Source organism: Corapipo altera, unplaced genomic scaffold, assembly GCF_003945725.1.
Source record: "Corapipo altera isolate COAL_440 unplaced genomic scaffold, ASM394572v1 113, whole genome shotgun sequence".
NCBI lineage: Eukaryota > Metazoa > Chordata > Aves > Passeriformes > Pipridae > Corapipo > Corapipo altera.
Genome location: NW_020884895.1, coordinates 7,667,341 through 7,692,538, shown reverse-complemented (window position 1 = coordinate 7,692,538; position 25,198 = coordinate 7,667,341). Strand labels below are relative to the sequence as shown.

The 25,198-nt window shown below is 45.8% G+C and overlaps 1 protein-coding gene across 10 annotated transcripts in view; it reads right to left on the bottom strand.

The window, feature by feature from the left end:
• The window catches only part of TNIK (TRAF2 and NCK interacting kinase), a 153,590-nt gene that overhangs the window by 67,777 nt on the left and 60,615 nt on the right, over positions 1-25,198 (bottom strand). For all 10 annotated transcript variants that reach the window (XM_027647169.1, XM_027647168.1, XM_027647176.1 and 7 more), the window contains exons 3-4: positions 6,887-6,943; positions 1,965-2,090 (exon numbers count right to left, since the gene is read on the bottom strand). In XM_027647169.1, the coding sequence (XP_027502970.1) occupies positions 1,965-2,090; positions 6,887-6,943 (183 nt within the window). The remainder of the gene's footprint in view (positions 1-1,964; positions 2,091-6,886; positions 6,944-25,198) is intronic.

Genomic DNA, 25,198 nt, shown 5'->3' with positions numbered 1-25,198 from the left:
CCTTGAACTCTGTCAGGCTTGGTGCTGTGACCACTTCATGGGGAGCCTGTTCAGTGCCCAACCACACCTCTGGATGAAGAACCTTTTCCTAATATCCAACCTAAACCTCCCCTGATACAGCTTTGGGACGCTACTCTTAATGCCATACCTCTTGATCCAAGGAGTTCTCTACTGAGCTTTTCTTTTTGGAAGTTGGGGCTGTTCTGCATAGGCAATTTAAAAAACATTATTTTATTAACACTTGTGTAAGCCAAGAGCCCTTTGTACTGAAGCTGGAGAAAAAAAAACCAATAAAAAACAAACAAACCCTGTTCTCTGGTCAGAGCACACAAACCCCAGACCCAAGCAGTGTAAAGGCATTGAGCAGAGTCCAGCTCTGGGAGGGCTCCTCTCATTATTGAGGGCTTTGGCACACAGATGGTGGGTTTTTCCCCCCAGGCACTCCTGCAGCACAAGGGGAAATGTTATGGGTTGCTTTAATTTTTTTTTTCTTCTTTTTTTTAAAATTATTGTAAACCAGCTACAGCCAAATGGAATTTCACGGGATGAAAAAGCATTTCTCAGCCTGACAGCTTTCTCCTTGCTGAATCCTAGGCCAGCCGCAAGGAACGTGTTCCCACCAAAAATAACCTGAACACCCAAGCAAGAAAAGTCCCTGGAGTCCAAGATACTAAGTCTTCCCAATAATTCATTGTACCAGAAAGTCTTGGGGAACAAAATGGCACAGAAGTCCATCAATTCAATTTTTGTCCTGGAAGGAATGTCCTCTGAACCCCTACAGTTCCCACCAGATGCTCTGGCAAGTGGATGCAGGGGCAAACAGCTGAAGTCACTGAGTGTTTTGCTAAAATAAAGCCTGTATTGCAGAGAAACTACAGGAAAGAGCATCTCCATGGTCTCCCAGATGAACCATGGATATTTGCTACCCCTGAAAAATTATGCTTCAGCAACCTTACTCAGGCACAGAAAAGCTCTGGAAACCACCCATGGGTAACATAGAACTGACTGGATTTACAAGACTGTGAGGAAATAAGTGCTATCTAGACCATAGAACAACACCCAGGTCATTGTATTTAGGATCACTCAAACACAGCTTTATCTTCAACGCTGCCCCAAGGAAAGCAGGGTCCCAAACTGCTGCTCAGATGCCCATGGGCACTGCAGGCTGTTGCTCCAGAGACTCTGGCCAGCACAGCCAAGCTCAGAACACAGCACAATTAACTTTAATTAATTTTTCATTCCTGGGAAGCCCCGATCTGCAGTGCCACTGCCCTGCCCTGCGAGCACCAGCTGCCAGCAAGGGGTGGGCTCTGATGCTCCAGCTCTCTCCAGAGATAAACTCTATCCTCCATGGTCTGGGAATGCCGAATTAATAACTGGGAAGCCACTGACAAGGGAAGCAGTGGGAGGAGGCAGTCAAGGATTTAGGGAGACACAAAGCAGCTTTTGCTGCCCTTCAGCAACATAAGGCACCTTCACCGAAATGGCTGAACAGCCACAGACTTCCCAGACCTCCCCTCACCGTCCCCCTCCTCTTTATTCACCTGCACTGGCTCTGAGAAACATGAAGCACAAGAGGCAGTGCTGAGAGCTGGCAGGAATCACGTGCACCCAGCATTCCCCCCAATCTACATCTTCCCAGCGATGGTCCCGGTTCCCTCCAACTGGTTTTTTTGATGCATTTATTTTCATAGGATGGAATAATTTTCAACTGAATGTTGTAACAAAGACAATGCTAATGACACCTCAGAATAAAAAGGGTTTTATCATCGCTCTGCAAAGGTTTTATGGCAAAATGGAGAAGCATTTTGCAGTTCAGCAAGAGCCTTTTCAAAGCCACAGCTTCAAAAAAGATGGATGCAAAGTAAGGCTTTTTGTGCAAGACAGGTGCTGTTAAGTGGACAACAGGGAGTAAATAATTTCTGTCAAATGCAAGTTTTTTTAAAGAAAAGAATGTAACTTACCCAGAGCTGATCATCCATTCCTGGTGGGTTCTTTTTAATAAAAGCACCATAATAAGTAGCAATATTTCGGTGGTGAGAATACTTCTTCAGCATGTTAATTTCTTGTTTGATCTCTTCCTCTTCATCCTGGGATGAGGTGAAAAGAAAAGAAAAATAAAACCAGAGGCATTAAGAGACAGCATTACACAGGATCTCAGTTCTCTTTGTACATGGGTGAACTTCCAAGCACCCCACTCCTGACTGACCGTTTTCAAGCTTCTTTGCACCATTTTTTTACAGCCACTTTTTGCAGCAGAGCCCTGAGAGCTGGACTGAAGACTAATAGATTGCTGCTTGAGCCAAAAGCTAAGGAGAAAACATGTGCTTTGCCACATTCCCTGTCACATTTTTGAATTCTGAACAGGACAGATCTTCAGGAGGTGTGGAAACCAGCTTATTTCCTAAGAGTTCAGATTAGGTCATCTCCTCCAGAGCAGGATCCCAAGAGGATCTCCAGAACAGGGAAGCAGTCCTCTCTCATGGGTCAGTGACCAACTATCCCTGTGTGCTGTTCCAAACTTTGCTGCAGGGAGAGCCCCAGGAAGTCCCAAACAGCTGGGTATGTGAAGGTATAAGAACCCACCGAGGGGCTGGGCAAGCAAAGCAAGGTCTGTCTGGGAATCAAATCCTCACTTGGAGATGTGCTCTCCATCCAGAGGTGCACCAGTGCCAGACTTCAACATCACAGCCAAATCCCATGTTTTCAGCAGTCTAGACATTCCTCCATCTTTTTAAACTAATTTCCTTGCAATTCATATCATAATTAACACCAGTCTCATGTTGCCCTGAGGCTCAACCATGCCTGCATTACCCCAGCGATGCTCCCAGACCCACCAGAGCCCCAGGATGGTTTTGTAGAAACCACTGCATGGCAGAAGTGCTCCCAGCCCTCCAGCTCATTGCTCCTGACCACCCTGGAAACAGTACATGGCCTTTGGGGACACCAGGTGTTGCTGGTGGTGCGGTGGCACCACACAGGGAACAGGCAGGTGCTGCCTGTCCACAAACTCTGTCAGACTAACTGAGTCCTGGTGACAACCACCATTCTCATGTGCTCTCTTAGCCCTTCTCCATCCTGTCTGCAAAGCAGCAATAGCTGAAGCAGCCAAGCCAGAGGAGCCACACCAATACCTGTTTGGATGTCCCACCTCTTTGCTCTCATGACCATCAAATGTGCCCTGGTTGTATTTTAAGCTGACCGAATTCCAGCCCGCTACAGTTCCACAGGCAGCAGTTAGAACCTTGATGTCAATGAGCTTTATTGTAAAGGACCAGAAGGGCTGTTCATTCTCTATTCTCCTTTATTCCTCTCATCTCCCTCACTTGCTTCATCCTGACCTCAGACTTCCAAATGGGCAAAGGCCAAGACATCCCGTGGAACAGTGCAGCTTCTCAAGGAGCGATGCCCCCTGACCAGGTGTCACATAACTCAGACAGAAACACATCTTTTTTTCCCCACAGAAAGTGATTTAGTGGCTACGCTCTTCTAAGAGGATTCAGAGAACAGCAGTGAGGATGAGGATAGGAGGAATAAATGCAAAATGTATCTGGGTGGAGCTTGTATGAACAACCTCCCGTTTTATTTTCAGTAAGAACATGGAGGGTATAAGCACCAAAGAAGATGAGGAATGGGCCCAAACATTACAAGGAAAACATGGGGAAGACCTTATCCCCATTCTGGAAGACCTTTATCCCCTCTCTTCTTCAAGCAGTCAACACAACTTTGCTTGTTTTCATTTGTCCAGGAAACCAGGGGATAGAACATGTAGTTTATCAGGCCACAGAGGTGGGGTTTTTTTAACTGAAGTCCCTTGTAACAACAAGGGGCTGGATGCTCAACAGTGCTGGGAGCACGGAGCAGCACTCAATGTAAAATTCCACCAGTGCTCTGAGCACCAATAGCTGGCTCTTCAGTAATCCCCCACCTCATGCCTGGTTCTCCAGGAAAAATGGAGACAAGCCACAGGAACATGTGGTCTAAGGTTTTATCTCGAGTCCTTCCTTAACTTGAAGAACTCAAAACGGGGGGAAAAAACCCCTCGAGCATCAGAGCTGGGGATGGCAACTGAGGACATGTCTGCATCTGCATGGTGTCTCCAGCCCAACCTCCTGCTCCAAGCAGGGCTACAGCCAGCAATCACCACCAGCAAATCCAGCAAGGGAGGGAAGAAAATGGAATTATCATAGCCAGCTGCTGCACCTACTCCAACCCAAAAATGAACAAAACCCACAGGCCAGGCTTTGCTGCCACGCTTTGCCTCCATCAATCGATTCTGTTACATCCATCGCTGGAAGTAGGTCATGCAGCAAACAGCAGGACCAGCCCCCGGAAAATTAATCCAAACTCTTAATTCTGAGATAGTGGCTGCCCAAACCGATGAAGTGCTGTAATTTGAGGGCCTCTATGCTTGCAATCTTCCCTGAGAGATAATTAGCAAGAGCGAAAATGAGTTAAACAAAGCATCATTGTCAGGAGCCTTTAGGGGTTTAGTGCAAGGCACGTGGTCAGGATGAGATACTGGCTGGGAGTTCACTGAACACACAATCATAGAATGGTTTGGGTTGGAAGGGACCTTAAAGGACAACTAGTTCCAATCCCCCTGCCATGGACAGGAACACCTTCCACTCCATCAGGTTGCTCAGAGCTCCATCCAACCTGGGCTTTACTCTCCCAAAGCTGCAGATGGCCATAGCTGGGATGGCCACACCAGTTCTGTTCTCTGTTGACTTCTGAAAGACACACTGTCATCAGGGACATCCAGGAAAAACAGGTGGGATGGAAGGTCTGGATCAAATGAAGCAGCAGCAGCACTGAAACTGGTGTGTGTCAAGAGGAGGTGAAGAACTGAGTTTGGGTTTTCACCAGTAGCCTTTGCACTGAACCTGGACCAGGTGCCAAACATGGCTGTAGGGACCAGCTTTAGAAATTACTCCAGAAGCAATTCTCCAGTGGCTGGAGAATATGGCTTTAGATCTGACTTCAGCACCAAAAGCTTTGAAGCACAATCAGTCCCTTATCACAGCACAGATTTCCACTGTCTTCCCTGTGGTCACTGCCTGTCCTGCCCAAGCCTGGTCTTGCTCTGAACTGGTCTCCTCTGGCTAAAAGCAGCCTAAGGGGAATACAATTAAATATCCCAAAACCACATCCCATGCTAAAATCTGATTTTACTTTGACATTCAAGGTAAATAAATCTGAACCTTGGACATTCAGATGTGAAGCCCAGCTTTGAAAGGTAAAGTTTTAGGTCAGGGACACCAATTTAAAGATGTGGATGAAATTACTATTGGGCAGGATCAAGATTTCAGGTACTTTCCTCCAACACCTTTGCTTGGAAGTGATGATGTTTTAAACCCACTGAATTAAGTGTGTATTCAAATTTAAGCCCATGTTTGGCCTCAAAGTAGTATTTCCATTTCTCAGCTTAAATTCATTCTAACATCAGACTTCATCCCATGGGAATCTCGCTGCTATTTATGCCATGGGTTTATGTTTGGTGGGTCTGCCTATTCCCTGAGAGCCTGCTTCCCACGGGAATGAGATAAATGGCACTTGTAGATACTGCAAGTAAACAGGAACAAATCTCACTCACATTTACAGACTCGTTTCCACACATCATTTCACCTGTTAGCACCAAAAATAACCTGGATGGAGGTCCCACAGATATTAATACCACACCATAACATCTAAGGTATTTCAAAACATACTCTTAAGGCCAGCTGCCTGCTTTCACAGCGAGACATTTCTGTGTGTGCTGAGCTCCCAAAAGCTAATTCAAAACACCAATTCAAAAATTAAGGTGGGTAGATTGTGATCCTAAATTTTGAAATGTGTTATTCCAGTACAAAAAAAAGAAAAGACAAAACACAACAAAACATATTCTTACTCCCAAGCCTGATACCGTTTCTGTAGGCAGGAACTTTGGGAGGTAGAGTACTCCACTCAGAAAAAAATTATTCAAGAAAAAGCATCCTCAGGTCACCTTCCTAAATGCAGCTGTTGAGGTTTTTAGGGATAATAGCAACTCCACTCTATTTTTCTTTTGTGGCCACTGGGAAATGGTGAAACCATTCTTTCCCCTAAATTCTGTTATTCATTTAATAATCTGTAAATTCTTGGTTCTCTTAATCTGACGCAAGTTTCAAAAGAGCCACGTTTATGAGATCAGGGTGGTACATTTTGTTTCTCTTTATCAGTAGGATGCACAGGAATTATTTAACTGGCCTAATGAAGCTATTCATAACAATACTTGTACATAGTTTTGGTGAACAAAAGGCTCTTTAGTGAAAAACATGGATGCAGAGAAACTGAAATGTGTTTATGAATACACGATCCCGTTGCTACTTTTGTCAAGGGCATGTGTGATAGGAAGAGGGGGAATGGCTTCAAACTGACAAAGGACAGGGTTAGACTGGATATAAGGAAGAAATTCTTCCCTGTGAGGATGGTGGTGCACTGGTGTAGGTTGCCCAGAGAAGCTGTGGCTGCTCCATCCCTGGAAGTGTTCAAAGCCAGGTTGGATGGGGCTCTGAGCAACTTGGTCTTGTAAAAGTTGTCCCTGCCCATGGTAGGGGGTTGGAACTTTTAGGTCCTTATTATTTTCTTCAGATTTTATTAAGGCATTTAAAAGAGACACTGCTGGAACTGGATGTTGTTGTGTTTCAGCATAAAACTACCTAATCTCCAAAACTCTTGCAGACTTATTTTTCTTTCTCATATTCATTAAAACCAAAACATCTTAGTGGCACATATCACATTAAGATAAAGGGGATTTACTTCCCACGAACACCAGTCTTCCACCACCCCCCACATGTTATCCCACCCCATCCCCTTCCCCCCATATATCTGTAATTTAAGGATGCAGAAGGTGAGGATACATTACCCCGGTGACGTCCATAACCTTAATAGCAGCAAGCTGGCCTGTTTTAACATGACGACCCTGCAAAAGAAAAGGGAGAAGTTTGTTTGGTTTTGCTCAGTGACAATATTTTCCTTGCAGTGAACAATATCCTTAAACAATCTCCTTGTCTTGGTAGCATTTGGACTTTTTTTTTTTTTTTTTTTTTATTTTTTAAGAGCATCTTCACAGCAGCCATGATGGGAAAGCAATTCCCTTCCCTTCCTCCTGCCATTACAATTAATTAGTACAGGGCCTTCAATGCTGTATTTTCCTGGCAAACAAGTGCTGGAAATATCCTTTAATGCTCAGCCATGCAAAAAAAACCCAGCTCGGGGCCTCTCCTGAGCACAGAGCATGACTCGGCTGGAAATGGGCTGCTGGAGCCGTGATGATGGGAATGTGCTGGCACTGCCTTCGGTCCACTCGTGTCCCAGCCCCGGCTCTCAAGGATCTGGGGACACACCAGGGAGTCCTGGCCTGCGGGGCACCATATGCACTCTGACCAATAATTCATTTATTTTGGGAAAGTCCTGGTTAACAGGCTAGGGAGGATTTTAAAAGCAGATTTGCTTCTAGGCTGTGGAAGTGATCCCATCCTCAGTGCTGGCACAAGCAGGGAATGTGCATCTAAAGGAGATGATTGAGAACTAGCACAAGAATCGAAGCCCCTGGACAAATACTAGATCCTTTTTTTTACTGAAAAATTAGCAAATCACTGCAATGAACTGTTTGTTGCACAGTGCTCGACTACATTAATCCTAATGGAAAAATGCCTGGAAGCGATACAGAAAATATAAGAGCTCCAACTATTGATGAGGTCTTAAAACTAACACAACTGCTATCAGGCAAGGCAATTCCCAGGCTTTCCTCCTCTCCCAAGCATTGGATCACACATCATCATATCAAAATTGCTCATATCAAATCACACACACAAACACCCTTTGAGGGCATGTGCTCTGATTCCAAAGTGGGAAGTCTGATGCTTCTCCTTCAGTAAAGCCAGCAAATGCTGATCCTGGCAGAAGAGCTGGGAGGCAAAGGGAAGCATCCCTATTTCCCAGTCAGTCCTTACAATGGGAGTTGCCCAAGGTCCCATCATGTGAGATAGAGTATGGAGGACACAGAGGGAGTGGCAGCTTCTGACCTACAGCTTTGATAATTAACACTCCATGGACACAACAAGGACCAGAGGCAGAGAGGGGTCAAACTATAGCACCACAGAAACAGGGAAAAACAGGAGCTTTTCCTAAATTGCAGGCTCCTCCTGCCCCCCAGCAGTGTGCATGTTGATGAGCTGGGGCTTGTACCCAGGTGTCCCAGCCCTCCTGCAGGCTGGAGATGGTCTTCCACACCATCTCGCCTCCAGCAAGAGCCCCAAACTACCAGACACGGGAACCTCTCCCCGGTCCCTCAGGTTTCCAGGCACGGCACTGGGAAGCAAACCCACGCGCCGGCTGCGGAGCAAGGCGGCATCATCCTCTCCAAATTTATGACTTCACCAGGAAGCCAATTCACCCACCAGGGCTCCTCACTCATTTATTAACAAAATTTATATGTCCTGAGCAACCGCATGTTCTAACAACGCAAAAAGAGCTTTATTTAAAATATGTGCAACATAAAAAGTAATAAAATCAGGCGCAGCCCAGCAGCACCGGGCTGTGGATGAAGCATCCCCTGGATGCAGCCTTTGGGAAGGAGGGGCACATGGCTAGACACCATCTATTTAGACAGCTCAACCTGCAGAAACAAATCCTCCTGTTCCTAAATTCATCCTTGTTTGCTTGGCCAGGAAGACCCTGTGTGTTCCGACACTTTAATTAAAGCCAATAGAGCACCAGCAGGGAAAACACTCGGACACAACCATGGTGTGACACACCTGCCATGAAGTGGAGGAGAGAGGGGGAAGCAAGCTGGGGCATTGCAATCCCATGGTAGTTATACCCACCCTCCCCTGATGCATCACCACCTCATCTTGTATTTTAGGGACTGACCAGCCTTGCTGTGGTGAAGTGTTGCTCCCTCCCTTGGCACTGGCCAAAGGGAAGCAGAGCCCTGCATGCCCACAGCATCCTTCTCCCAGGGATCTGCAACCCCCTTGTGAGCCTCCCAGATATTTACAGATGATAGTAAGGACTTACTATCAAGTAAGTATTTACCAAAACAAAATAAACCACTTGGAAACATATGTTAATGTGAGCCATGAGGGTCATTTAGTCACGCAAAAATCAGGCGAAGTAGAACCAATAAGTATTTAGCCTGGGATCTTCTAACAAAGGTTTGCTTTTTCTATAGTTTGTTCATGACAATGGATTACACAGTTTCCTCCTGGCACATGAAGCCATCCAAGGAAACCACATCTCCTCACCATTCAAATGTCCCTTTTAATTCAACATACCTATTTCTCAGTTTTCAGACTCACAGTGAAACCACCATAAATAGTTTAGAAAAACCAGCTGATTTTCACCCTACTGCAGGTATTTGTGGATTCACAATACAGATACAGACAGGCTGGAGGAAGACACTGAGAACTGGAAGTGTGAGATGTAATACAGGAGTTAAATCAGCATCTGACCTGTACCCATTAAAAGACGCCACAGCAGCAATAAACCCTTCTGCCACCGTGAGCAACCAACCACCTCCTGCACCTTGGTCACAAAGACATAAATGCCCATGTCCAAAGGCTGGAATCAAGACCAGGAGCATCCATGCCCCTGCACCCTCTCCAAAGTATCCAGCTGGATTGGGCAGTGGAGCCATTTCTGCCAAAACCAAGGCAAGATGAATTTGTTAATTAATGAGCTGCAACTGCTAAGTTGTCCACTGTGAACCTGCACTGCTGTGAGGAGGCTACAAATGGGGACTGGGGTAGGAAGGCAAGAAAAACGCAAAAAGAACCCTGTTGTGATGCTTTAACCTCACGCATTTTCTCTACTCATCAAAATTTGTTGTTTTTTTCCTTTAAATCATTGCCACAGCAGGGCCCTCCACTACAAAACCACACAAGGACCAAGCCCGACTCCTGGGGTCACCTCTATTCCTTCAACACCAAAGATGTGGGTCAAGACAGGCAAGAAGTATTGAAGTTCAACAGAAAATCTCTACTTTCTTAAACTTCCACCTTTTTGGTGCTCCATGCTTGGGAGCTAACCCTGGGGATGCTGGAGAGGGTGCAAAGCCTGCAGGAAGACAGGATCCTTCCCAAGTAAGGAAGTCACTTCTGAGCCTACAGATCACACCACCATCAATGTTTTTGGAGGAAACTGGAGCTTCTAAAGCGTTTTCACGCTCTCCAGATTTGCTGTCAAGGTTCACTTGGATATAAACCCACATTTCAGCCTCAAGATTATTCAAGCGTGGTCTTGAAAGCTGCCACAATTTTTAATTAAACACCCATCTGAGCATAAATTCATGCTCCTAATTACTCTCAAAATGTTATATCAACTATCACTAACTTGATAATGTCAAGTATTACGACTAATTTCTGCAAATGAAGCAGGCACCATGAGTTTTTTTCTTCAAAGGTTGTGGTCCTCACACTCCATAAAGTGTAATGGACCAGCACACGATGGGAACATTGGTAAAAGCTTTTAAACATCAATTGATGCATTCAGGCATAATATTTACTAAATAAATAAACCCTGGCCTCAATCTCAGCTTTTGTACACAACAACTGCATGTCCTGGCCCGAAATTCAAGTCTACCTTTTAAGGACAGAAAGAGGATGATCGATTGTTGCTTTTTAAAATTTTGCTTGCACAAGTATGGATTTCACCTCTAAGCAAAAACTGCAATTTCTGTACCTGGAAATGTATCCCATCATATTTACTTAACTTCTGCTGTTGGCTCTTATTCACTCAACAAAACAAATGACCCACCACCTGCTGCAGCCAGTGGGACACAACCAAAATTGTCACTCTCTTGAGAAAGGCAGAGCTCCCGTTTCCTCCAGCCGGGCAGAGCAACATCTCTTACACCTCCCAGCCTGGACATGCAGCACCCACTGTCCCATGCATACATAATCCCCACAGCAGGCATCTAATGAAGCAACTAGGTCTGATACTTTAAAGCAAAACACATGATCCAGCCATTCTGCACTGCCCTTAGTCATGTTGCATGTAAATATTAGTGTGATTAAGGTGCTCTTGCAAGGCACTGTTGAAATTTTGACGTGAATGGTCTTGCTGGGACCAGACCACAACCCTGCTGAGGAATACTCTGTCTCATATGGAAATCTCAGTGAACTGAGACAAGTAACAAAAAGTCTCATAAAAATCCAAATATTACCACTTTGGCAGGAGAGAAGCCTTCCAACTAAGTTTCTTCCATTACATTTTTGTTGCAGTTGAAATACTGAGCTGGTGCCAGCAACTTAACAACCACCTTTTTTACTGTAACTCCTGCCTCCAAACAGCATATCCTCAACACCACTACCTCCAACATATTCTTCCTACAACACAAATGGCACAGGACACCAGAGATTTTGCCAGGTTAGAAATCACCAGTTCAGTTTTCTATGTTGACATGTATTTTTTGATAACTGCTAACTATGACAAATTCTTTGCCCAGCCCTACTTCTGCACACACACCATCAAGGTGTTCACTGGTGAGTCTCATCTCCTCCATGCTCCATTTCTGCATCCAAGTCCTTCTGCAGCAAAGCTCTCCTGGGATGGGCCAGAATTTCACACAGGTCCATGGTCCAGATCCTGCCAGTTCCTTGTTTTCCTGCAGTTTGAGACAATTCAGGGTCTCAATCCAAGATTTTTATCATGAAGGCACTTTAGCACTACTGCACTGAAAACTGCATCCAGCTTTTCCTGAGAGAAGGAACTTTGCCTTCCAAAGGGAGCTGTGAATCTGAACTGCCATCCTGCAGTACATTAGACCATTTTATAGCACCTGGTGTGATTTGTTCTCAGCTTTTATAGAGTATAGGCACATTTATGTACTTGGTTTCCCACTGAAAACAATCTTGAGGGTGCCAAAATTCCCTTTCCAACTAGTTTGAGGGGTTAAAATACTTACTGATAGAAAAACCAGGCTTATTCTACTGTGAAAATTCAGCAGTTTCCAAAATAAGCTGTTTTATAAATTATGTACTCGAGTTTTGCACTTGGTTTACACATTTCTTCAAACGTATCTGAAAAAAATCCACGTCTCCGAGAAGGTAATTAAAACATCAGATACTCTGCGTAGCAGCCCAGCATAAGAAAAAGTGAGTCATATAACAGGATGGGAAAAATGTTTGTTTTAACAAAGAGTAACATATCTGTTTGATTAAAACAAGAGCCAACACAGGCCAAACCTTATTGTTGCTGCCTGCACTTAACCCCAGTACTGGGAGTGAGATTTCAAGCCAGTGGGGACTCGGGACAGCTCTGCAGACTGGGGATCAGGCCTTCACCCTGGCTGGGGATTCATCCCCTTCTCTCTGCCTTACTGCAGCCAAACTCCTGCCCTCTGCAGGCAGGTGAGGTTCCAGAGTTGCTCCTCTGCCCTCCTGAGCTCTCCTGCAGAACCTTAGTTGCTCACTTGAACACAGCTCTTTACCTCTGGTCCCTGGGTTGCTTCTGGAGAGCAGACCGCCTTCACTGAGCAGGACAAGCAAAAATTTCACTCATAGCCAATCCTCCCCTTACATCTGTCACCTTTTCCAACGTTTTAAAAAGTAAAATCGTGGAAAACTTTCAAAAAATTCAAAGAGAAACTAAACAAAGTGGATTTTTTTTCTTTTTGGTTCTCAGCTGGGCATTTTAATACTTCAGTTTGGATCGAACAACCAGAGCTTCCCCTCAGAAAAGCCTAATTCCTCTCCCACCACAGACAGCTCTCTAATTGCCCAAGCTCATGCTCTGTGCTGACCAAACAAAGCTGACCTCATGACTGAAGTGTTTCTGTATCAATCAAGGTCTGATCAGGGCCAGGCAGCTTGGAGAGCTGCAATTCCATTACTGAAGCTCCACAATAGGTCTGATGTTAAAGTAAAGAAGGCAGGATTATTCGATTAACAAACTAAATTGTTAAATTAGCATATTATTAATCTCCAGAAATAACAGGCACTATAGCATATAGATGAGCAAGGTTTTAATCTCATATTCCCTAATATATAAGGGAAACACATCCCTTACACCAGTGCTTGTACTGGTTCCATCCCCTATCCCTACTGTAGTTCAAAGGAGGTTGGAGACACCCACCTCCAACTCAGGAAGGATGGAGGTTTCCCTCTTCTATGGATAAAACCACCAGTATAAGAGGTCCTAAACCAGCATCAGAGATCCCAAAACCTTCCAGAAGTTTCTGTACATGGTTCCTCTAGATGTGGCTTGCAACCCTTCTAATTCCCACCCAGAGAAATCCGCTGCTCCAAACTCTCAGCACGGACTGTGACAGATTTTATCCACAAGTGTTTGAAGATACAGGTTTTGAAGAACTCTTCATGGTCACAGCAAACCCTGTGGCAGAGCAGATTTCAAGATATTTCTGCATCTGGCAGGGCTTTCCCAGAGCCACATGTTGCTCTGGGAAAGGCAGGTCAAAGCCTCACCAAGAGCTGGTCTATGCTGGAAGATGAGTTGGCCAAGCACCACAGCATGGACTGGAGAGAGATGGAGATCATCAACAGACAACAAATGCATCAAAAGCGGGTTCAAGGAGCATCCTACAGGAACCTGAAGCACCAAAGGACTAAGGAGAGAGATTCCTGACAAAGAGTAATGTATGTGTATATATATATATATATATATATATATCTATATATATATAAAGAAGGACACACAGTGCCTTAGGCAGTAGGATTCAGTGCACCAGTGGGATGGAGGAGGAATGGGATGCTGCCAGTTATCAATGGACCCCCTGCAGGCCCTCTGTGAGCTTTGCTCCTTGTCCCAGCACCCCCAGGTCCAACCTGGCAGTTCCCAGCGTGGGGCAATCCCCAGGCTCTTTGCTACAAGGAACATCCCAGCCCCTGCAGCCCCGCAGACCCTGGGTGCTCCTTCCCCTCCCTCACAGCCTGCCCTCCCTTTGCCCCAGCTCCTTGGCTTCTCTGCAAGTGCACATTTTTGCAGCTAAAAGGAGGCAGCACAGCCTGTTCCCAACAACATTAGTTCATGACAGCCATGTTATTACCACCCTTTAACACCCCCACTGTGCTTCTGTTTCATGTCGCTGCCTATTCAACACTGCAGTGTTCATAACTAAAATTAAATCTGCGTTTAGGAGACCCATAAGGCACCCTTTCACACAGGCCACGTCTCTGGTAGCAGCACCAGGTTGTTCCTTCCAGTGGGAAGCACTGAGCCATGGCGGGAACAGCACTGCCCACATGCACCAGGACCACGCAGTCCTCTCAAGGGAGACACCTGGCTCCCGAGGGTGGCCCGAGGAAGACCCAGGCCAGGATATCCCACTGGCTGACACCTCCAGAGCCTTGGTGCCTGACAGGTGGCAGGGGGCCACCACAAACCTGGCCAGGTCTGGACTGCAGCAGGGAGCTTTCACATCTGCAGAATGCCACACAGATCCAGATTTCTGCGTCCTTTTGCCGTATGCAACCCACAGCCAACCATTTCTGCATGGTCCCAGGGGTACCTCGGCTTTACCATGGCTAGAACCACATAGTTTTCAGCTTTCAAACCCAAACTCCAGGATGGGCCCATCAGCTTCAGGGCACCAGTTCCCATCACAGGTAAAGGTGGCTCTGTGCAGATATAGGAATGGACATTCCAGAGCATTCCCTAAAATGAGTGGGGATGCTCATGACCTCAGACCATATGCTTGGGATGCGAGTGAGCCACTGTGTCCAGGGCTCAGAGGCACCAGAAAGGTCTCCACCATGTAACATGCTTTGGCAGCTGCTGCTATTTCTTCTGTACTCACAGAAAAACCAAATCCCTTCAAAACAGATTGCTCCTAATGCGCTCCCTGCTGCAGGGCAGATAGGGTTTAATGCCTGCAAACGTGTGCTGCTGCCTCCCATGGCAATTCATCCCAGAACACCGAGGCACTCAGGTACCACTCAGCCTCCTCAGGCTTTTGGTACCTCATTTATCCATGCCACACATTAAACAGCTGCATTTCAGCATGTGAAGTGCCACCTGCTCTCTAAGTCATGCCCCAAATCAGTAACTGTCTTGCAAACTGCTGTTGACTTAAAAAAAAATGGCCCTTACAGAAAAAACACAACACAGGCTGATGGAAATGTAGTTTCTGGAAACACCTCTTCAGTGCCATCTGCTTGACTCCGGATCTAGTTTCATAGTAGCAAGATCCAATTTTGGAGGTGGCATGTAAAGTGCAAGGTGATTTTTAAACCAACAAACACTGGTGAAACCCCCTCCCATGAACCTGAGTGCTCAGCACCCTCTCCAGCAGCAGGGACGAACAGCACTGGTGGCAGGAGACAACCACGAGGGAGCCAGGTAACACAGAGGCATCTGTTTCCTAAAGCTGGTTGAGGATTTTTAATATTTTTTTTTGTCCCTGTACAAGGAAAACTGAGTATAAAGGAAAGCCCAACTATGTGTGGTGTTTTCCTGACCATTTAATCGAGGAAACTTAACTCTGTGGTTGTCAATGGTTTTCCATTTCATTTCACTGACTTGCAGAAAGGAGCCTGAACACAAACCCACTGGGTTCTTCTGTGCACCAACCCTAACACTCCAAATCTGGGAGAAATCTGGGCTGAACTTCTGAGGTCCCATTGCTGAACTTGCACAGGACATACATCCAGTTACCTTGAACCACTTTCTAAGCAAGTCATCCTTATAATCCTTTCACTGCCTCCCCCTTTGAGCCTCTCCAGTCCTTCTCACGCTTGGATCAGTACAGATCTAATCACCTTGATTCCTGCCCACATGGCAAGGCTGACTGGCACCTGAGCCAGTTCGTACATTCAGGCTTCACACATTCATCAATCCTGAGCATGACTCCAAGTCCCTGTCTCAGAGTGGTAGAAATAACAAGAGCAAGCTGATAAAGGTACTTATGTTTTATGGGGCTTAGGAGAAAATGCCACAGCTGCCAGAAGCTCTCACATATATCTCGTGGGTGACTTAAGTCATAGCGTTGGGAAAGTAAGTGTAAGAATGACATAAGTAACCCCAGATGTTGTGCCATGGAGGGCTGAGATGCTTCCCTAATCCCAGTGATTTTGTAACTCAGGATACTGCAGACCCTGTGTTACACGTTTCTATCTATGTCAGCTTAAATATCAATTTTAGACCTCACATACCCAAAGGCAGATGGGCATCACACTCTCTTTCATCCAGAGCTGCCTCCAGGGTTTTTGTCCGCCCTGAGCAGCCTTGACAACTTACTGTCCATCCTGTCCTACTCCCAGTCACTTACTGTCAGGAGTCAATAAACATTTTGCAGTGCCTGTGTTCTACTGATTTAGAAGACTCAGCCATGCCCAGAGCAATACTATGTGATATACATACTAATTTGGCTGCACGGGGATACATCAAAGCTTCCATGTTGTCTGATGTTTTAAGCAAGTCAGGTATTGAGTAGCAAAATTTTAGAACCACTTATTGGAAAAGGGAGCCTGAGAAATGACATGTAGTCCCGTTTATCCTTACATTTGCTTTACGTATGTCACACGTGCACTCGCTGCTTTGTCTGGGATAAAGATGGGATTTTTGACTCCGCTGCAGAACAGTCCCACTGTGGCTCACCCTCTAAGCCAGCCTTGAGGGTTGGGATCAACAGCGTCAATCAGCAGATTAAACTCCACTGCTTTTATACTTTCTCCATTTCCAAGTCTCCTCTCTCAAGCAGGAATTTCCTACCCTTGCACTGGCGAGCCAAAGCTTTTCTGTTAAGCAATAAGGCAGCCAGGTCATTGCCCTTCTCTGTCTTTCCTAAAAATGGACCCAATGGTACTTCTAGGTTGCCCTTGCTTGGTAGAGGACCCTCCTCCTGGGACACCCAGAGCTCCTCAAGAGTCCGCATTTCTCTGCAAAATAGAGAAACTGGGGTGTGAGGGATCCTCCAGGAAAAGAAGGAGCCCTAAAAGACCCCACAAAAGACCCTCCCCCAGCCCCACATACGACCCCCATCCAGCCTCACAGCAGGCAGCACAGCCAAGAGGGGCTTTAGCCAGGGATTTGAAAGCAGGGAAGAGAGGAGGAGGAGGACTTGGGATTAGCAGGGGAAGGTTAAGCCGGTACCAGGGATTGCATGGGAACAGTACAGCTCAGGAATGAGTGGGAGGAAGCCAGAAAGGACCGAGTGTCCCTGCCACCTTCGGCACTTGAGGACATGAGGGACGAGCCCAGCACTGGCACAGCACGTTGCTATTTGGTAATTGGGGGCTTGCAACCACTGCCTGACGTGGTTATCAATGCAGGAGGGCTGCCCGGCCATTATGGGCCCTACTTACAGAGCAATACTGTGGATAGACACAAATCAATGCCGTGCAGTTTGAAGGAATGGACTGAAGGCTATGGATTTTACTCACTGTTATTTGCAAAGTGAAACAAAGCAGACAAAAAAGCTCTCAAAGCAGCCCGAAAAGCTGCCTGCAGGCAGGGCGCCTGCCGGAACGTGGGCAGTTCACGGAGGCTGCCTGCAGCTTTGCAGGGAGAACACATATGGGCAGGGGGTGATAGCCTTTTATTCCACTGGATAAAGATCTTAGTGGAAATCTGAAAAGCTCGGCGTGAAACCTCATCCACAGCTAATCCACGCGGACTGTGCCATGCTGTAGGCACGTCAGGAAGGAACCAAGGCCAGGCACTGCATCAAATCACACCACAAACCTCCAATCTCAGCTGTACTAAGTGAAAGAAATTGGTAAGATACAGTTTTAGAAGCATCCCTCTGGAGCAGCTGCTTCCTGTTCCTACCAAAAAGGCAGCTGAGGCCACCCACAAGCCCCATCCCATACAGCCAGGACAACATGCCACCCTCCTGGGCCACCACAGACTTTAACACTTTCCCAGCAGGATCAATGCTTGCTAAGTACTAAAAGTCACCAATATGTTACAGGCAGACTCATATTAAAAAGATCTTTCATATTCAAGGTCTTTCCCAGCAGCAAGAGCTGGCTGTCAGACAAAACCCCAGTTTGGTTATGCTGCTTGGTATTCAGGATCTGGTCACCTGTAACAGGGTGGGCAAAGGTGATACATGGAAGTCCCTGAAGGAGCAGGGAAAGACCTCCCTGCATTTTTCTGGGGGAAAATCCCCCAACCTGCCAGTTTGCCTGTTCCTTCAAACTCCCACAGCCAGGTGTTCTCTTTACATTACAGCCTTGTTTAAGACAATGTTGATTTTAAAGTACACTGTGGAGTGTACCTTCATAGTCTCCAAGGAAGGAGGGAAAGCACAGCCAGTGATGTGTGGTGTGGGACAATTTCCCGGGATGTGGGGCCAAGGCTGAGCTGATCAGCTGGAAGCTATTCCTGGATCCCCACCAAGTGCACTCAACCTTGGTGGAGATTGGGCTCTTTGCTGCTCAGAGTTATCCCCCAGTAAAAGGGGTAAAATAACACTGCAGCTACCCCCTAAAAATGATGCAATGGATGATGCCATATTGCAAAAAGCCTCCAAAGCCTTCCTTAAGAGCAGAAACATGTTTGAGAATATAAGGAGTTGTTCCTCACACAGCCATACTCGGCACTAGAGCCCTGATTTGCACCTTCAAACAAGAGCACTCTATAAATTCTTAATTATTTTTTTTCTATAGCAGAGGGCTTTTGTCTTCCCAGGAGACTTAAAAGAAAAAAAAACAAAAACAAAAGCCAACACAATTTCTTTACATTTTTAATTCAAATGCTTCTACACAGCATTTCCACAAGACTGTTTAAAAAGTGCACTAGAAATTGTAGTTAAAAGCTGATCTGCTTTAGGAGAATGACTCAGGCTTCTGCAGCTTCAGCCCTGGCCTCAGCCAGCTCTGCCAGTGCAGCACTGACTGTTTCCAATCGGCACAGAGTGAGCTGCCAGTGTTCATGAGAGATCAAGGGAAGGTTTGCTTAAATATGAAGGGTAAAAGATAAAAATCAGTTACTATCACCTAATTTCTGAGCAGCACAGGAGGGGAAACAAGCAGTCCCTGAGAGCAAACAACCAAACCCCTCTCCAATGCCCATAAAAATAACATAAAGCCCATTGACAGATGTGTTTTTCTGAATAAATACCATCATAAATGTAACCTGTCCCTTTGCCTTCAGAGCAGAAAACTGAGTTGTCAGATGGCCTGGTATTTCTCATCCCTCCCACTGCTGTAGCTCAGCAGGACACACTGGCTGCAGAAATACCACCCCGGGATTTAGTTTCTGGTATTTCCACAGACATCACATTTCCCACAGGGAGCTACAAGATGTGCCTGGCTCTTCTTTGCTAGTGTTGTTTCAGTAATGATAGAATTGTTTAGGTCGGAAAAGACCTGTAAGATCAATGAGTCCAGCTGTAAAGCTAACACTGCCAAGGCCAGCACTAAACCATGTCCCTAAGTGCCACATCTACACATCTTTTAAATCCCTCCAGGAGTGGTGACTCAACCACTTCCCCGGGCAGCCTGTTCCAGTGCTTGACAACTCTTGACAACTTCTTTCTGTGAAGAAATTTTTCCTAATACCCAATCTAAACCTCCCCTGCTGCAACTTGGGGCCATTTCCTGTTGTCCTAATGATGCAGGTGAAGGGCTGAGATGAGGCAGAGATGCTGTGTCCTGGTGCTCCTCACAGCGATGGCTTCTGATAGGGACTCGTTGGCAGGCAAAGGCAGCTGGGAGACTCCGAGAGGGTAATGAAATGCCAGGGCTGCATTTGCTCCGACAAGAGCAGCGCTGTGAGAAGCAGAGGATGTTTACAGCAAAGGCACTGGCAGGTCGTGAACTTAAACCTCTGGAGGTGTCTCTACAAGGGGTCATTCTTCTCCCGTTGTCCTTGTACAACTTGAGTCCTCTCCACAGATGAAAGACATTCCTTCCCTCATCTCACAAAAGCACATGCAGATCTCTTTGAAGGAAAAAAGCTCCTCAGAGAGGCTTCTTTTGTATCACAAAGAGAAGTCTTGGTTGAATAGGAAGACACATTTTTAACATGAAAAGGGCAGCACAGGCAAATGGGTGGAAGGAGGTTTCTGCCACAAGTACTGCAGAGCTGCACCCAGAGTCAGAGCCAAGGGCTGCTCCAGCACCAGACTTAGGAGAGAGAACCCATGTTCAGGGTACAGTAGAGAAGATCCCTGCTCCCCTGAAATTCATTTGCCATTCAGTCAGTCATACAAAAATGGAAGATTAGACAGTGGATGACACAGACAACAAAACAAATGTGACAGACCATTTTTGTTCCCTCCAATGCCCAACTTGTCTCCATTCAGGTTAGCACCCTCAAGAGGCAAGACACCAGGAGCAAGACTTCTCAATCAAGCATTTCCTGATGGAAATCAGGATAACAGCAAACAGGAAGCATGGGGGATGCGGGGACCAGCCACCCAACCCAGCACTGGGTGTTCACACCTCCTCCTCAGACCGACAGCTCTCAGGTCAGCACAGATTAGATAAACACCACTGCAAAATTTTGGGCCACTTTCTGCGTGGGTGATGTGACAGTTGTCTCACCTGCAGAAGTTTATGGTACCACCATCACTGTCCCTAAACAAAACACTGTTTCAAAGTCTCCCCAAGGTAGATGTAAGTGCTCTTCAACACTTGGCTTTTGAACCTCCTCCCTCCCCTTCCCACTATTTGGGGATTTAAAAGTTGCCTAAACCAGTTCTCATAAATGAAACATGGCAGACAGAAATCTTTTAGCTGGGAAAAAGCACACCTAGGACAGACATTCCCCCTAACTCAGGCCCTCCTTTCCAGCACCCTGCTCCTGCCTTTCACTTGAACATTCTTGCTGACCCCAGCATAACTTCTCTAGATGTTGCCTCCAACCAAGCTCACTCCAGAGAGTATGCAATGCTGTTAAAAATCTGTCCTGGCTATTTAATTATAAGTGAATAATTGTGATTAATGTTCCAACGGTGATGTGACCGCGGAGTGAAGTCACTGGTAATAGCAGCAGCACCAGCAATGGTACAGGAGATGACTGCAGAAGCCACAACTCATTCTTGCTGCCTACAAGCCATAAGCCTCCAGTGCTTTAAACAAAGAGGAAGATGAGTAATTTCAGACAAAAGAATGAGCTATCATCAAAACTTCTGACACACAAATATCTGAACTGGATTAGGTGCCTGTGCTACAAGTCTCTTTCTTTTTTCTTCTCTTCTTTTTTAAGCTTTTCACATTTTGTGTCCTTCCTCCAGGTTTCCAAATTCCTATCCACCTCTGAAAGAGATGAGCTGAAGTATTCCCTGAAGGCTGCTGTTCCCTGTACCCTCCTGATCAAGAAGAACCAGAGATTTCAATAAATCTAGTCCCTATTCACCCCACACGCACCTCTATACATTTCTGTTGCAATATCTTTCCTTGTCTCCTCGGGATCTCAGAGCATTCATATGCTGGATCAGAAAGAAATGGGACTTGGCAAATAAAACCTATCCTGAAGATAAATGTAAATACAGAGGGGATAAACTTCCTTGGTGTAGATGTAGAGCCATCTGAGGAGATCAATCACCACTAAGTTGACCTGAATGACAGCCAAGCCAGGCTGTCCCCCAACAGGGAGTTGGGTTTCATGGTTGTGGAGGATAATTGTTAAGAAAAGAGACTTCAGCAGCATTTGCAAACTGGGAAAAGCTCCTTACACCTGCTCAGGACATGCCATATGTAGCAGCCTCTTAACACGCTCTGAAATGATGGTCCTGTCCTTCCTGAAAGGGTTTATGCTGATGAAAAATAAACGAAAGTCATCCTTATAGTCCTGTCTTAAATGTTGATGCGCAAACAGTCTTTTAGAAGTGCTCAAAAACCTGCCCAAACTATCAGTAGCACACAATGTTGTGATTTAGTGTGAATGTGTCCCAGTTCTGTGAAAAAATAAGGCAGAAAGAAGAAGTGAAAAACACGTGATGTGACAACAGAAAAGCAGATCTTGGTCTCCCCTGAAATTCCTGGACAGCTTGAAATTCCTTTGAGGAAATTTCAAATAATTTCTCCTTCTGAAAGCTTAGTGAATCAGTCAAAAATATACCTGTCCATCCAAACACAAGCACCCTGTTTTCCTGAATGATTTTATGCAAATTAGATTATCCAGCCCTTGCTCTTCTGCTCAGCGCCAAGAGCCGCTTCAAATGCAAACACTTACTTAGAAACATAAGGGAAAATCTTCTGACACACAGCAAACCTGATCCTGGGTGACAAGAGGTTGCCCATTTGGTAAATCACTATTATACAATTGCCTGGATAAAGTAGATTTCCAGGAGATGGGTTTCTCGTGTGCCACCAGGAAATGCTCCACCATGCTGGGGCAAGTCCCAGGAGCGATGGGGTGGGAGGATGCCAACACCTCTCGCCCTGCAAATGCCGTTGTTCTGAGGAAGGAAAACAGAAGTGAAACAAAGCCTAGCGGAGCAGGTGGCAGGAAGAGCAGTCATTTCTCTCCTCCTCCCCCAAACCCATTATTTACAGTAAAGTAAAAACCCAAATGTCCCTAAAAATACAAGTTCAGGCTTCCCGTGGTATTGTCTGACAGCAGTTTGTCTCCAGCTTTCCAAGCCCTATGAGTCCCTACTGACTCCTCACTGCCTTCCTCCTCTCTCCCCTTTATTTTCAGTCTTCCCATTTTCCTCCCTTTCCCACATCCTGCTTTCCCTGTTTCATTTTTCACCATAGTCCTGGTAAGGACAGCATGGTGTCCATCCAACACCAGGTATCCACCTGGTATCCATCCAAAAAGGAGGCTGGAGGACTGTGTCAAAGCCACTCACTCCCTGGTTTTGTTGCAAGAGGAGTGTACAGACAGGACTGAGGATTTCTCCTTCCCCCACCCATACTTCTCTGATTATGGCACCTGGACACAAAATAAATTAAAGCTAAAAGCACCTAAAAGCATGGAGAATAAAACAGACTAATTCAGAAAAGCAACAGTACATCTACATTAGTTACTGAGAAATGAATAAATGGCAATTCCAAGGCTGTAAAATTACTCCATTCTGTAGAAGAATTTATACACTTTCAAGAAAGGGCAAAAAAGGTGGGCTGAGAACATTTTCCATTTATGTAATTACTTTTCTAGGACCTGGCTGTGCTGCCATACCAGTAATAAGCAAATCCCCCTCTTGCCATATAGGCAAATATAGATTCATATGTCTCTGATAACTCACTTTTTGCTGCAGTCCTAAGGTTGTCTTTTTGCACTCTTATGTTTTGTTTATTTAAAAAAAAAAGTTAAAAAAAGGTTAATTGCTGCCATGTCTTAGGCCAGATCATTATTCACACATGGGTATCTGCCATGCACGGTCTCAATTGCCACATATTTTCTACACCAACAAACCTGACACAGTCTTCACACTGAAGACTGATTTCCAGCAAGAATTCCCATGATTTTTCTAACATGTGGAGGAAGATCTCGTGCCACCTTTCAACCTACTAACTTGCTTTCTCAGACTGGTTACAGGACAGAGCTCCCGCTGTCGTGTCTCGGGCACACCTCTCCCAAAAGCTCTCACAGTGCTGCTCGGGGCAAGGCTCCTAACAGGATCCAGCATGGAGACACCTAGGAGGCTCAGGGTTGTCATGTCACCTCTTCTAAGGTGGTAATGAGGGCAGTGAGCCTTCCAGAGGCGATTCCATGCTATTCATTCCCACCGATGTCTGTGCCATGGCATTCCCGGAGCAGCAGCTTTGCTTTCCAACAGGCTCAACCATCCCCCACCTGCCCCAAAACCAGTAAGACTTACCCCCACACTCAGGTACACGATTTTCAAGGCACAGTCTGGTTCTCTGGGTACAGATCACATTTGGGAATAGCTGTTGCTTACACAAAAACCCCTCAGTGCTCGCTTGCAAGCCCACTTTCCCTCACACACGGTGCGACTACAGCACAAGTGCACCAAGTGCTGTGCCTTCCACAGGTGCCAGACCACACTTTGATACACTGACCATACACATTCCTTACCTTCCAAAGCAAAATCCTCACTGCTTGGCTTGGACTAAAAAGACACCATGCCTTCACTATTTTACCCCAGCCTCCTGAGGAACAAGCCAAACTGGAGATTCGGCTCACGTGGGTGCATGCATGCGTGTGCTTGTGAGCTTTAATGCTATTACCTAACTTCAAAGGCATCAAAGATAATTATTTTCTACCAACTTCATGGAAACAGGCAGCTGGGTGGCAAAGGATGCCGGACACAGCCTTTCACGAGGTTTATCTCCAACAGCTTTTAATCCTGTCGGCCCCTTTCTCCAGTCAATTATAGCAGCCTCTGTGCTGCCAGAAAAGTAATGGCAGTGAGAGACTATAGGTATAAGCAGACATAATAGAATCCTAATTTAATTAGGGAAGTACTCAATCAACCAAGAGACATAAATACAAAGAAAACCAGGTTTATTAGTTCTGGTGCTTGAAGAAATGCCCATTTCATTCCTGATTACTGGGGGAGGGATAAAACAAATCAGTAATCTTAACAGCACAGTCCTGGTTTGCTCTTTCAGAAAAAGTTAATTACAAACCCAACCAAAACTAAAGAGCTTGAAGAAACCTGGTGCTCACGATGGGCAAGTAACTGAGCTCATATGGGGGGAGACGGGTTCTGGCTTAGCTCTGGTTGCAAAATACAAACCACAGCTGGGCCAGCTTCATGGGAAAAAGTTTGTGACCCCAGTTCTCAGGTGAGATTTAGACTGGTCCTTCTCAGCGACTCCAACAACTCGCTTTCCCCAGTGTAAGAGGAAATTCAGGATCACTGGGGTAACAACATACACCAACAGGCTTTGAGGGGGAGAAGGGGAAGGTACCAACACTCCAGGGCAGCACTGAGCCCAATAGGGCTAGAAAGCTCCATCTTTTGCCATCCCATCCTCATTTGGAGTGGGCAGGTTCAGAGCCTGCTTAGTGAAACAGCAGGTGTATGTAACATTTGTGCTTTAATGCTTGAGAGCTTAACAGTGCAAAGTGACTAACGAGGGGCTGGGGAACTATTTGGAGATTAACTAACTGATTTCACATTATGAAAGGGCAGGTTGTAATTTTAGGATTAGAAATCTGTATTTTGGATGTCAATACCCTGCACTGAGAAAAGGGCCAGAAGCAGTGGCACAATGACGTTCTAATCCACTCGTGAGGAATCAAGAAGGCAAGCAGAGAATGAGCCATCCATGCAAAGAAACTCCAAAAAATTATAACAAATCCACTGCAAACACCATGTTCTGTGTTCTCTTGTAACAAGAGGTGGGCC